The 15143-nt window shown below is 33.7% G+C and overlaps 1 protein-coding gene across 2 annotated transcripts in view; it reads right to left on the bottom strand.

The window, feature by feature from the left end:
* The window catches only part of LOC143177042 (GAS2-like protein pickled eggs), a 103126-nt gene that overhangs the window by 72436 nt on the left and 15547 nt on the right, over positions 1–15143 (bottom strand). For both annotated transcript variants that reach the window (XM_076374796.1, XM_076374797.1), the window contains exon 2: positions 10293–10479. In XM_076374796.1, the coding sequence (XP_076230911.1) occupies positions 10293–10463 (171 nt within the window). In that variant the 5' untranslated portion in view covers positions 10464–10479. The remainder of the gene's footprint in view (positions 1–10292; positions 10480–15143) is intronic.

Below are 15143 nucleotides of genomic sequence, written 5' to 3'. Positions count from 1 at the left end.
ACTGCAATGAGCACTTTACAGAGAACGAAGTGCACTTTCATCGGCTAATCCTTCCCGTCGCCTGTTTCAAGTTCGTTCCTGCTTTTTTGAATGATATGAAAGCGTTGTAAAGCATTGTAATGTAACGTTCGCCAGATTTCTGGTGACAAATGACGATGAGCAGAGCTTAATCTCGAGGTAACAAAAGATCTCACGATAACGTTGCCTTGAGCTACGAAAATATTAAATTAGAAAATCTGGAGAGCTGAAAAAGGTAGAGGTTACAGTAAGCTGGAAAGCTTAAGCAATTTGAAATTATAATACTGGGAAATCTGAAGAATTGGTGAAATTGGAAATTTAGAAATTGTAAAATTCGAAAATATCGAAATTGTGATATTAGATATTTATAAAATTAATTTATTAAGTGATTTTGAGAAGAAGAAATTGTAAGAAATTGACTACATTCAAACTTGAGAAAATTAGGAGTGAAATTCCAAATAGTATTTTTAGTTTTTAATTATTTAATTGACGTCAAATGTAGACAAGAAAAATTGTAATAAAATTCAGAAAATGTGTTTAATATAGATGACAGATTCGGTATCAATTTCACTACCGTATTATTAGAAGTTGCAAAAAGTCTCACGCCAATATGTTCGCTGGCGATCACGGTGATTAATCTTAATTATCGAAGCATAACGAAGATTGATAATAAACAGAGACCGAAAGATCAAACGCGGTGATATATCTCGTAGCAAATTGCCTCTGATATTAACTAAAATTCCTCATCTTACAATTAGATTCTAGCGTTAAGATTCGCGTGTAACATAAATTTTCCACACTATCTTCTATAGTATTACAAACTTTCACAGTTTTATCTTTCCACGAAGATTAATCAAAGGAATTTATTAAACGTGTAATTTCCGAAATAATAATAACATTTAACAAATTTCAAACTGCATTCTCGATAAGCGCAACATTCTTGGCAAGTCAATTTATATTGAATTATACTATACGATGTAAATGATGTGAGTTTTACTACTATATTGTCTTCTCGCTATACATAGAGAACGTTAACACGTTTCTAAAGTTAACCCATGTATGAATAGTCAAACCTACAGCTGTATAGTAAAACGATATAAGTCATGGTTTTATTTTTAAAATAGCGACGTTCAATATTCTGAACTTTAATTCTATATTACGAACTTGTGTTTATTATACCCTAATTTAAAAGAAAAAGTTTCTTTAGTCTAATATTCTTTTATTAACACTTTGTCTTACAAGAACAAGTTACGTTTATGTGTCAAATATTGAAGCAGCTGTTACATCGTCGAACTTATTATTAGAAAATTAGAGAACTCGTAAGATTCTTTAGTAACTATTAATAGCTAATTTAAAGTTACTCTGAGTAGGCAATTTTGTAAAACTTTCTTCTGATATAGATTAATTTGAATGTATGCAAATAAAAAACATTCGTAAGCTTCGAGATAGAAACTTAAAATGTTTTTTAAATGTAATCTATATCAGAATTCATGTAATCTATGTTACAATCGTATAAATTTATTTATTGTTAGTCTGAATCAAGGTTGTGAAAAATAGTGTATAATAGCCCAAATTAATGTGCTATAAATAATCTAGATCAATCTATAATGAATAAAATAACGATCTTATAACCGGGGAAGCGTGAAGGACACTCAAGCAGAAGACATTTCAATTTCTAATCGACCAGTCTGTAATCTCTCACTTTTAGTAGAAATTGAAAATGAAAATCTCTTGGAAAATATAAAAATCGACGAAGGTCCTATTTAGACGTCCATACTGTTTCACGATGGCGTCTGCTCTACCCCAGAATTTATTTTCGTTGGTCGTTTTTCAAACGCACCCCTACATCGTCTTCTGAGCTTCTAGGAAGATTGGTATATTTAGACGAGGACTGTGAAAAAGGACGGATGGAAGGACGATCCTGCGTTTATTTTTGAAAAAATTCACTGCACTGCTGGTCTAGACGAACTAACAAATCGTCCCTGATGATTGCTTCCATCGAAAGTCTGAAAGGAAAGTTCGAAGGAAGAGAAAAAGGGATGCAGGAAGTCGAGCGAGCGGAAACGCTTCCGAGGATAACTACTTTTTTACTGTTTGGCATTTGGAAGAACGTTTGAAGACTGCTCTTTTTGCTTGTTTCTTTTTCTGAGGGACATATCCGTTCATTTTTCCAAGTGAATAAATATTTTTCATGTCATTCATGTTGAGAAGAGAAGAGAAGAATATTATTGAAAATAGTATTTCAAAGTTAAAATGGTAATCAAAATGGTTCAGTAAAAAACACTAAAATTCTATAAAATTCTACAAAATTTCTTTGATTAGTAATAACACTAAAAATGACATACAATCGATACTAGAAAAATGATAACAACAGAACAATAAATCTTGAAATATTGTTGTAAATAAAATTAAATGAAGTGCTACAAAAATATTCCAAATTTAAGACACTGAACAAATTTTTAACACCAAAGCTAATGTTAATCACATGATCTAAACAATATTCCTTTACAGTATGATTAATTAAAAGAATCACTTTTTTCAGTCCAAATATTATAGAGGTACCTGCTTCGAAAAGGTACCCAAGAACTTTAAGAATTAGGTAATTACTCTAACCTACTATTTAATGAAAATTTTTTAAAAGAAGTTATTGAAAAAATAAATGAAAAACTTAATTTATAGACACAAAATTTATGACATTTATTTATTTTTTGAGTGAAGTCCATTTGATTAAAAATTCAGGTTTGCATGTACTCCATTGTTCTACTTTCTCTGTTCCTTATTAGCATATTAACAACCTATTTACACTACGTAATAAACAAAAAAAGCTTAACATTATAAACTATTTTCTTAGTATTATCTATGTTAAGAAATATGTGATTACATTTGTTCTTTTGCCTTCCCAAAAAGATTAACAAAAGAGGACTTGAGTTTGTTTAACTTTTAAGAACAAAATTATGCTTTCCTTAAATTGCCTACATAAATGGTATAATGAAATCAATTTTTCCTCGTTCTACCGAAAACTAAATCGATATTTATATTCGTCTACTTTCTTTCTTTTTTTGATAAGTAAGGGCGACCAATATTTCATCCCAATTATGGTCAATCAAGTTTTCTCCACCGCTAATTGGTTAAAAAAAGAATAATTGTCCAGGGAAGCGTTTCTTGGAAGCAGAAAAAGGAGGACACACTCTAAGCGAGTCGAGGTCTCGTCGTAAATTCTAATTCAGACCAAGAAGGGACAAGAAAAGGAGACGTGGACAATTGCGCTTAATTGATCCACCGTGTTGGACAACTTCGTTCTGGAACACTAGAATTCGAGGAAACGCCCCTCTTATGAAGAAATGGAATTTGAAAGGACACTTTCGAAAAATTTCAAATATTTTGTCACACTAGAATTCAATTTAATTTACACTTAAAAAGAAATATTTATTTGAACCTACCTATACCATAAAGAAATTCAGTTTATTCATAACCAACCTATAACGTCATCTACCATATTTTGTACTTATATATATAACATATATCTTTCAAGGCTTGTCTCGTTCATTTAATACAAACTGAACTTATTGCCAGTAAAGAAACGTTTTATCATACACATAAAGTCTAGAAGATGAATTTTATTATTACTTTATAAAAAACATGACTCTAAAAGAAAAAGTTTTAGAAGCTAATTCATAAGAATCCATAAAAATAAAACACTCGTAGCCTTACTCATAGCAGAAAAGAGATAACACTTTCACCAATTACAGTACGTCTTGTTATAAAAATTTCACCAACCTTGCAACAAGAACACATTCTGTGTACATATGTAGTTCTATTTGCCTCCTAGTGCTATTACATAAAAAAGAAATTTTTTCATAAGGAAACAAGTGATGTTAAAATTAAACTGCATGCACTAAAAACTTTGTTAATTGCCACTCAATTACCTAAATTATAATCGTTTTGGCTTCAGTATGACAAATAAAATTACTTTCATCGAAATAACGCACTCTCAACAGTCTCCTCTTCATATTTATAAAGTTGAGTTTGTAAAATCTCTACTAAAATCTCATGTTATAAGATTCTCCAGTAGTAGTACTTCGATACTTATCGCAGAAGAAATTTCTTCGACGAGTTTCAAAGCTTATTTCATCGTAATTCGGCTTCAGTATATGGAACGTAGCCTGAAATACCTAAAAATGTTTAGGCGATACAGTCGAAGATCGATTTCCATATAAAGCCCGCGTCGAGGCGCCTGATATTTGTCATTTTCGACAGGAAAGGCCGCTCTGCGGCGTTCCTGGGCTCCTTTCGCCTCTAGATCGCGCACAGTATCGATCCCCGATAAAAATCCCCTGATTTATAATCAGTCTTCCACTCACAAATTGATCGGCACGCCATGGAAACGAATTGTGGGACAGTTGTTGCGACGCCTACGCGAGCAAATCGCCTAAACGTGGTGAAATTTTAACATAGTGAATATTATACTGGTGAAAAATGGATAACCAGATTCTTATGAAAACGCATAAATTGCGTTCAATATAACGTAACATTTGAAAGATCTGTTAAGATTTTGTTATCACTTTGCACCTGAGAAATAGAACAAGTAATTCAAATAAGAATCTATTTAAAATATTTTATTACTTTCATTGTAAAAATAACTTATGAAAAGTAACTTTATTTTAACGTAGATAATATAAATGACTTTTAAATAACTTTATTTGCATTAAATTTTTAAAATAAAATAACTGATACTTTGAAACTTTAGATGTTGCTGTCTGCGATATTTTTCGTTTTCATTTTTCTTTCAGTAAAAGGAGATTGATTATTATGAGACTTATTCTGAGGTAAACTTTTTCGTCTTAAAAACGGTTTATTTCTACATTATATTAATGTAGAGAGTTCAAAGGTGAATTAATTCCAGATTGAAAAAAAGGAAAAAAGGAAAAATAGAACCGTTCTTTCACGAACTGCCTTCAATTTTTAATAACTAAAAATGTATGTTTCTAATATCATAAATTTTATATTTTGAAACTGAACTCGAAATAAAGAAAGTAATATACGAGTAATGTAGTGAACTATTTAAAAGATGATTAATTTCGTTCCAAAGATATTGAATTTTTAATTAAGAATTTTAAATTCGTTAGGTTTTAAAAAATATATTGTATGTTATGTTTTAAAAAATATATACATATATATTAAAGTTAATCATTAGAGGCTTTAGATAATTTTATCCTTTAGTGGTAAAAGTAAAAACCTTACGAAAAATGGAGTCGAATACCTTAACCCGTAAAAACTCATTTCATCCTAATATTTGATTGACAATTTGCAATATTTTTGTCGTTAACATGTCTGTTCATAAAAACTATAAGTTGAGGCTTTCTTTCCTTGAACCATGCTTATTACAATCATATAAAACTACCATCATTCAGCTTTATCTTCAGTTTCTTGCTTCAAAATATTCTACAGAAACTCAACAAACTAGCAAAATCGAGAAAATAGTATCAAACTCCGATATTGCGCTGCAAAATCCACTTTTCCGCCATCGACCATCCATGACCTAATACGAATTCGCAAAGTGGTTTCATCGCGACGTCTGGATAAAACGAGCGCGCAATGGCGTCCCATGGCATTCGGTGGCTCGTCCTTATTCAGAAGAGGAAAAAACGTGTCAACCGGCCGAGGGAGCTCGTATTGAGAGCAACGGGGGCCCTTATCGCGCTGCAGCCCGTACCTTATTACGTACCGCGCCCTTCCACTGCCTTCGCTCTCATCGCGGATCGTAAAATCGACGCTGTCGTAAAAGGTGACTCGCGAACTGGCCTCCGGATCGGAAATTCCACCAGACGGAGCCAAAGAGGGAGATCTGTTTCGCGAGAGTCCCGCGATTCCTTTGCTGATTTTCACCTTTATTCTTCCTTTCCCCTCTCCCCTACTCTACGCCACCCTTTTATCGCCCTGCCTACTCTAAATACTTCTCTGGAGTGAATTTATAACAACGACGGCACGTTGACACTAATAACAAGCATAGATATCTAGCCTGCAGGCCCCCATACTCGTGGAACTAAATCAGGTAAAATCTTAGAGGAAATGGTGTCCAAAAATGTACTGAAAATAATGCTCAAAATGGTAGCAAAGATAATACTCCATAAGTAGTATTGAAAACTGTGAAAACTTAAATTCAAAATGACTGAGAAATGATACTATTTATACATAGATATGAATATGAGTATTGTGGTGTTATTAAAAAGTAATCCAAGGGGGTTATAAAAATAGCACTTAAGTTAATGGCTGAGCGGTGCACTCAAAATAATGGATAATACTTCTAATAGTACTATTGATACTATTAACAATAGTACCAAGAATGGTACTTAAATTAATGTTACTCAAAATACAAAAATTAATCCAAGAATGGCATATCAAAATCTTTATAATATATAGCTGCTCTTACTAGACACCTTCAAATCATTTAGCCATTAGTATACAGTAGTAGTATTATTGTAAATCCCCAAACTTCTCCGCCAAACCTCTTTCTGAATAGTCTTATTGAATCCACCTCAAGATTCTTTGAAATCCTAAGGCTAATTGATAGCAGTTGAGTTTTGGCTTTGTTCTATGGTTGAGGGTACAGAACCTAAGAAACAGTATCATCCATAAAAGCATTATGTAGTAACCACTACATAGCTTTTTATTACGAAGGAACCCTCTACTATCAAAACCAAGAAACATTCAGGCTCGAGACACTCCTCAAGTTTCAACTCGTCTGTTCCCAATTGTACCATTAACCCTACACCCGGGACAAGCAGTCAGGTATGCATTCAGTATTCAAAGAAATGGCCAAGTAATAGTTCTCATTAAGCAGTGCTCAACTCCGCCTATGGCGATGAATGGAGGCTGATCTGCGGACACACCGAGAACTGATTTTACGGCAGCGTGACTCCAACAGTCGCGCAGTAATCGAGTTCCTCGTAGATCAGTGAAAGTCTATGTGGCTACTCGCTGCCGGGCCGTGCTCCGTTTGCTCTGGCGACAGCCAATCCGACACGCGAGACTACTCTATCGCCGGCCGTTGAATGGCACACACGATCGTACACATGAGATACAGGTCTGGCTGCGCGTGATCTTTCGACATACCATCGACCAGTGCCGATGGTTCGGGTTTCAGAATTTAGTTTGACAGTCCTGGAGGCTTGGGATCATGTCTGAACACCGCTCGGACACTTTGATTGTCTGCTCAGATTAGCCGATCACTTGCTCCGTTGCTTATAATAATTAGCTGTTGAGGATTTCGCTCGGAGGGAACAAGACCGATGAATTAGAATTTTAGCGAAACGACTGGGTTGGGCAATATTTGGAGTCTGCGGTGTTGGACAGATCAGTTGGTTACTTGCACTGTCTATCTTCATTAATCGATTGCTTGCTCTGTTGCTTCTGATAATAGTTAGTTACTGACGATCTTGTGGATAAATATACACTGGATAAACTGGTGACATGGAATTTTAGAGATAAGTTTGTGTTGATTGATATTTCCTGATGTCTGACATCAGCTGGATGGTTGGATTACGCATTCTGAATACTTGAATCGATGAGTTGAAAAACAGTGCAAGTCCAAAAACTACATTTTACGATATTGGACCTTAATGGTCGGTTTTGTGTATTTTATGTACCTGGACCCCAGAACCATAGTGTTATTAAATTCACGTGTTTTCTGCGTGACACTACACTTTCGCTCTAGGGTCCAGGTATAGTTTTAGATTGTTTGAAAATGGCCAAGTTTGGACTTGCACTGTTCTTCGACTCACCAATTCAATTGTTCTCATATTCTTCTGACATAATTAGGTATTAGAGCTTCGATATTGAACATGGTGTAGATGGGATAAATAGCATTTTATGATTAAAATTATTTGTGCAAAAAAGATTGGTACTTTTACTGTCAAATAGAAGTTAGATACGTATACTAACCTATTTTGATCTCCTGGTCAATTCTTCAATTGCTTGTGATAATGAACTATTTTAGATTTTAAGTAGAACAAATGAATGAAATTACGAAAACAAGTGTAACATTTAAATTCTTTCTAAGACTCCTTCTTCCAATGTTACCATAACAATTCTTAGGATTTATGTTGATAGATAGTAAACTACCCTGATCGTACGTGAAAAAAGTGCCTAGGTCTACAATGTAATGCAAGACCTTACATGTGGTTCCCTTACTTAGAAACATCTATTTAGCGATTTTTTACACTTATTATTATCCCACCTAATTAACTAAGTTTCACTGATTAATAAGTTTATAGGAGTAGAAGACTTGTTCTGGAACGAAAATTTAGGGTTTCTTAAAACACTGACTCAAGCTTCCACTCGAAGTCGTAAAAGTCGTGTGACTATTCGAAACCTTTCAAATGACCACTGTGTGTCGTTAAACTAGTCCCACTTCAACTTCAACATTTACCACGCGCCAAACTATAAAACAAGCAAACTTATGCTACCATTCAACAGTGCACCATTATACATATAACGTCAGTTATTTTCGCCCGATGCAAATTTCCCTCTATCTCGATAGTAAATTCCATGAAATTTATCGCGAACTCCGATTCCAAGACTTTCTATATAACTCTCCACTATTTTATACACTGTTCCGCCTAACAGGTATCACAATGATCACACGTGGCATACAGTTAATAACGATCGCCATTTCAGTCTTCAGGACGCCATTTTGGTTACCGTTCCACGCCGTTAAAATAATTAACGCGCTAATGAACGCACCCACCTCGTTCATTCGTTTCTACAACGTATCCCCAGCTTTTGTGATGGTCAGTCATTGAATACACACACACACATATGAAACTTGTTTTCCTGATGTGATGTTCGATAATTTCAAATGGGAAATTAATTCAACCAGATAGTCTACTACAAAATACTAAACTACACAGCTTGTTGATTTGTTCAAGCTGCAATATTGCTGGTTAACAACTTTTTTGATGTCTCGTGTCTGAATAAAACCAGTAACAAAATATTTCCTGCCTTTATTATTTTACATAGGTGGCAAATACCACTTTTCTAACACCTTATTAAATGAAACATTGGTTAATTTCTGAGTAGTCATTTTTTAACAAATTACTTTCAAAGTAACTGACTTTTTAGTTTTAAAATGCTTGCTCTCGGTTGTTACTTCTTTTATGTTCGGAATTTATTTGAATGAAAATTAGTTTCGAATTTAAAATTCAAATTTCGCGCTCAGTTAGCGTAACTAGAAAAGGACTTAAAGGAGTAGCATAAACATACCTAAACGATTGCTCTTTCTTAGCAACTCTTTCCTGCTTTCTTTTGTCTCTGTCTTCGTTTTAAACAGTTTCCTACACGCATTTAAGTTCATTCGTAATTCAGTCGACGTCGCGGCGAGAACTTCCGGTGGACGTCACACGCATCCTTCTTCCTCTGTTTCACGAGTCGCGATGAAAGTACGTGCCCCATGCTTTTACGCGTTTCCATTTAACATTTCGACGTATACACTGCCTCAATGTTAATCACGCAAAGAATTTTCAAGAAGCTTCCGACAACATCCACCAAATAACCGTTCAACATGTTCAATGTACTCAGTTTTTTTTAACATGAAGAAAGTAATTCAAACGTCTCATTACGAACCTATTTTGTTGATTTAAAATTGAGATACAAATTTTGAAATTCAAATTAAAATTAAATACTGGTTAACAATGTTAAATTATTCTGAAGGAACCAAATCCTATTAAAACCTAAGTGCAGTTCAACTTTTGCAATGTTTAAACCAAAAAAATGAAGATGATCCGTTAGAAATTTGGTTTACTTTTAATTAATTAGTACTTTTAATCTAATTGAGAAAATTAGACATTATTTGAATAAAATTGTGAATGTTTCTTTCAGAGTAAATTCTACTTCGAGTAATGTACGAAAAATAAAGTATTTATATGCATAGAATTAGTTTTTACTTGAATACAGATATCCATAAAAACAAACTTGTAATCAATATAATGTGTTACTCGTTCTAAACTCCTTCTTTAGTAAATCTTTACTCGAATAAAAAGTAATTCGTTATTCACAAGTGATTCAATTTACTTGTTATTTTTGTTTCGAACATTATACGAAGTACAATTTGTTAAAAACCCTCTATTCATGTATTCAAATAATGTTCACCCTTGTTGAACTTCTACATTAGGATAAAGTGTTCTACACCCATGGTGGTCTACGACTGAAACACCGAATGGTGCACAGACGCTAGTTTACAATTCTAGGAACCCTTAAATCTTTCTACAGTGACTTACTTTGCACAGAGCGACGCCAGTGTCAAGCCTGTCCATAAAATTGTCAACGTTGATTCTTAGCTCTGGATAGAGAGAGTTCAACCACTCGGCCAGGTCTTCTTTCATTGCGATCAAATACTCCTCCGAGGATTTGAAAGGTCTGTAAGACCTTGCTTCCAGGAGTACCGACATCTTGTCTCAAGATTATCTGAAAAAGACATGAAATGTTTTTGTTTAATAATAATTTTAAATATACTTTTACGAAATAGACTAATTTTTTTGAAACCACATTACATGGTTTGAAAGAAGTTACAGAACGTACATAGACACATGCGTACGTATTGTATATGGTATTCATTTTTTAAATCACACTATTTTTCTTTATTCACGCGAGTTATTAAGTGAAAAGATTCCATTTGAAATAAATTGTTCATATAACCACCTTAGTATAAGGGTACGTAACTGTACCCTTTTATTAGATATTATGCGAGTTGAATTTTAGTATGTCGTTGATTGAATTCAAGAATATCAATTGTTTCCAGGGGATAATTTGATCATAACATTTCTACTAATTCAAATTTTTATGGTTTTTAATGTATTAGTATTAATGGAAAAATATTATTGGAAAAGTATTAATGGATAACCAATAAAGATTAATAAACTGAAAAGACATTACTCTTCTATGTAAGCACTACTATGAATAAGTTTTTACAAAGGAATTGCAATAATACCATCTAGTTGTGCTATAATATTGACACCATACTAAATAATGGTTAAATCGTTTAATTAGCTATATTTAAAAATATTTTCGAAATACAATAAATTCACTTAAACCGAAACACAAATAAACAAAACACTTAAAATTCACAGAATATATGACAGTTTTTACTACTGATTACACAACTTTTCCTACACATTAAAAATATATTTAAAAACCCGTTTTTCAGCCAACTAAAATACATATTGCAGAATTTACAACGATTAACGCATGGCCACTAAAGCAATGAAAGGTGCAGCATACTCATTCGTCGTTAACGGAATCACAATTTGCAATTAGAATTCAACGAATCGTGTTCCTAGTCCGTTCCCATCACACAATCGTTAACCCTATAGCTGACGAGCAATAAAGTTTTGGGGGATCAGCAAGACAATGGTCCGCTCGTTCATATTGTCGACCGTCCCAGAGCATCTCCCCTAGTTACCACACCGGTTAAACCACCCTATGGGACCTGACTGTCTCATAATATAGCCAAAGCCGTGTTCTATCGCGGCTGTTGTTTGCCACTCCCCTGGCTACCCTTATAAATCTCCATTGCTCTTATAAACCGACGATGATTCCTGGCGGAATGAGACCACCGGTACGTTGGCCCCTTTGTATATGTATAACCGGTCAGCCAGCTGGGATAGGTTGAATATGATTATTGGGAGCCAATTGGATCTGCTGTGCCTTGTTTGGTAGTGAAACTAGGATTCCTGCCAGTTTCTTCGGTTTATTAGGATAATCTGGGTTTGGTGTAACTCCAATTATGGTCTTACAGTGAAACTGAGACTCTTTGTACCTACATGCAGTTGAAAGGTCTGCCAACTGATGGCTTAGCTAATGATGGGATAGTCCGGGGATCTGTTCCTCCAGTAGGTTAATGCTTTTTCAGCTTAAAGATGGAACCTTGATGGTTTAATGGCGCTCTCTAACAGGCCTATAATCCCAACGGTCTAATATCGTAGTAGCTTAATAACTTGTTTATAATGGTGTAGCAATTTAACCTAATATAGTTTAACGTCCAAGGGGATAGCTCCAACAACCTAGTTCAATGACGTACTTGGGGACCACAGTTTGCTAGATCAGTTCTAGTATTATATTTAGTAACAGAATATCCTATCTAGTCACAATCTTGTTTAATCCACTATCTTCTTGAAAAGAAGAAAATAAAGAAGAAAAATAAAATTTCAATTAGAGAAGAAGCTGGGCGAGTGAAAGGAGGATTGTGTGTCTGGCTAGACACAGTTTAGTAGAAACAATCCCACTAAAATTGAAAGAGGCGAGCTACCAACGAGCTTGCTGCCTGTAATGGAACAATGAAGCCGATTCCCAGTGTTTCCGCTCATTTTTCCGCTGGAATGAATTTTCCAAATGCACAGAAGACTGTTGTAACTATGTAGCTCCTCGGGCCATCCATTCAGGGAAAAAGCCCAAGTAAGTATGAAGGGCAGAAACGAAGAAAAAGATGCCGCAACGGGACAACGGGAGGAAATCATAAAGGCGAGGTCGAAAGTTCGTGCGTCGACATCGCCGTTCCTGGATTACGATTCACAAAAGGTGACTGCAAAATGTCACCGTCTCGTGTTTCCTGGCGATGCAACGCACGTGATTTACTCCTCGTTTACACAGCGCCCGTCTCATGTACGCTTCCTCCCCGATACAGAACCAGGTATGTACATAATACAGGTGCTGCAGCTTTAAATGGCAAAGTGTAGATTTATCGCTAATATGGAATCCCAAATTTTTTAAACTGTTCCAATCCAAATGACTTGAACAGGGATACGAACATTTTTATGAAATAAATTTTCTAAAGTTATATTTAAAGTATGGAACCATTGCTTTATACTTTTAGTCTATTAAGCTTTGTAATCTGTAAAAATAATTCTACTATAAAATTAATGAAATTAATGAAACTTTATTCGGTTAGAGTAATTTAGGAAGCATCGTAGCAGAAGCTACAGAGTATTTATTTAATTATAGTTTAAGCGATAATTCATGCTTATTATTAATCTTTTTCGCTTTCTTTAAAGATGTGCAATAGAGATATTTATTTTTATCACTATTACAACGCTAGTTGATAATAATTATGTTCAATATCTTTGCTACTTTATTGTTTCTTGCGAGCAAGCATTTTCAAATATTCAAATATACAAATCTTAAGCATTTAAATGTTAAAAGATTCATATTTCTATTTTTCTTACTTCCTAAATTTTAAAAGTCTTGTACACAAAAAGAAACAATCTCCTGTTTAAAATTTTAATTTCTGTAAAATAATTTACAGAACACCACTGCATTAAGTACTATACGTATAATATTAATAATTCAATAATATGTGCAGAAGAATGTTTAAAAAAAAAAAATAAAAAAAAAAGATTCGTTAAAGTTTCCTTGATATCAGATGAGAGATCTTTCTTAAATAATTCGTTACTGAATGAGCAAAATTTCACTTGAATGGTAAACAATAAATAAACTATTACTTGCTCCGAACAAATAAGGTTCTGAGCAATTTTTTAGACACATATTTTAAAGTAAGTTTACGTTCACGACAATTTAAGTAATACCAGATCCTAGTAAAGAACCAGACAAATAACCGAGGTAAACTATTGAAAATTGAAACGCGAATGCAATTTACGGTCGTGAAAGTTTTGCGCCTCGTAAACAGGTAGGTGTAAGCAAACGAGCACGTTTCGTTCTATAATGGTTCCTGCCTCGAACTTCGCGAACAGAGGTCTGATTGAATTTTGCAATTCTACCCGCGATTTACTCTTGTAATGTTTTACAAATTTTTCAAGGAGCCTTATGGTTCATAAAACGTACGAGAAGGTATCCTCATCGAATCTACGACGTTAATAAACATAGTTGACACTTTGACGTCTGCAAAATGTATTTATTGGCTTGAACGTAGCGTGTTACGTCTCTAGAAAGTGAGAATTGATTTGGAGAAAAGCTCGAGGCGACAGAATTTCTCCCGTGAACACCTGGTGTCGTTTAGAGAAATGCTTAGGAAGTTTTTAAATTGAAATCATTTAAATAATTCTTATGAATAATCTACTACACCGTATAATACTAAATTTATCAAATCTTTAGTCATTTTTCTAGATACGTGGAGACACAAAGTATTAATTTTTTCAATATTATACTGATATGATTTTATATGCAAAATGTCTCAAAGATTCGATACCTATGATAAAAAAGAATGAAGTTCCATTTTAAAAAACAAGTGGTGTTTTCTTCGGCCTTTTCGAGCCATGATTTAATAATTGGTTAACGAAATTGAGACAATTAATTAACAAATGAACAGTCATCTTAAACCGATTGAGCAAAGACCTACTGTACTTCTATTTCAAAAATGTGTAAGCACAGGTTTACAGGTAAACACAAACAAAGGTTTGAGGTCATGAAATTTTAACTATTAAAACTAAAATTCTTTAAGTTGGAAATTACTCATCATTTCTCATCATTAGAACTTCATTAAGATTAGACTTAACAAAATCTAAGTTTAGAGCTTATTACCCAGAAGGTATTTTTAAGTAGTTTCAAACTATTTAAGCATACCAAGATATTGGTTACAGTTTACTTATTTTTTATAAAACCAATTTTAGAATATAAATCCACTATATGGTTTTCTTACTTTAACTCAAATAGGAGCAGCATAAATTTCTCAAGATCATTTCTTGTTACAAAATAAAAAGTTCTATTCGTTACTAATTTAAAAAAAAAATAAAGATAATATTCCATTTTGTTTAAGATTCTATGTAACCTAGCTTATTGTGCCGAAATACTGGCGAATTTTTAGGCTTGTGCACTAAGGCTTCAAAAAATATGATTGTTTTAGTTGCGGTTTATTTTCAAATATATAAATTATATGTGTCAGTCTCTCCATTCCGTGTCCATTCTTTCATTTCGCTTATCACTGCATCATACCTTGTTTTAACTCTTATTTACATTCTAATAATATGGATAATACAATAATCACATGTTCAAATGATGTAGATTGGATATCTAAGTATACTGATATCCCTATGATTTTCAACTGTACAGTCGCTAATGAGTCTGTCCAATAAATTAAATGAAATTGAAGCAATAACAGTAATAATAAAGTACATGTTCCT

Source organism: Calliopsis andreniformis, chromosome 3 (assembly GCF_051401765.1).
Source record: "Calliopsis andreniformis isolate RMS-2024a chromosome 3, iyCalAndr_principal, whole genome shotgun sequence".
Lineage (NCBI taxonomy): Eukaryota > Metazoa > Arthropoda > Insecta > Hymenoptera > Andrenidae > Calliopsis > Calliopsis andreniformis.
This window is presented reverse-complemented; position numbering and strand designations above follow the sequence as displayed.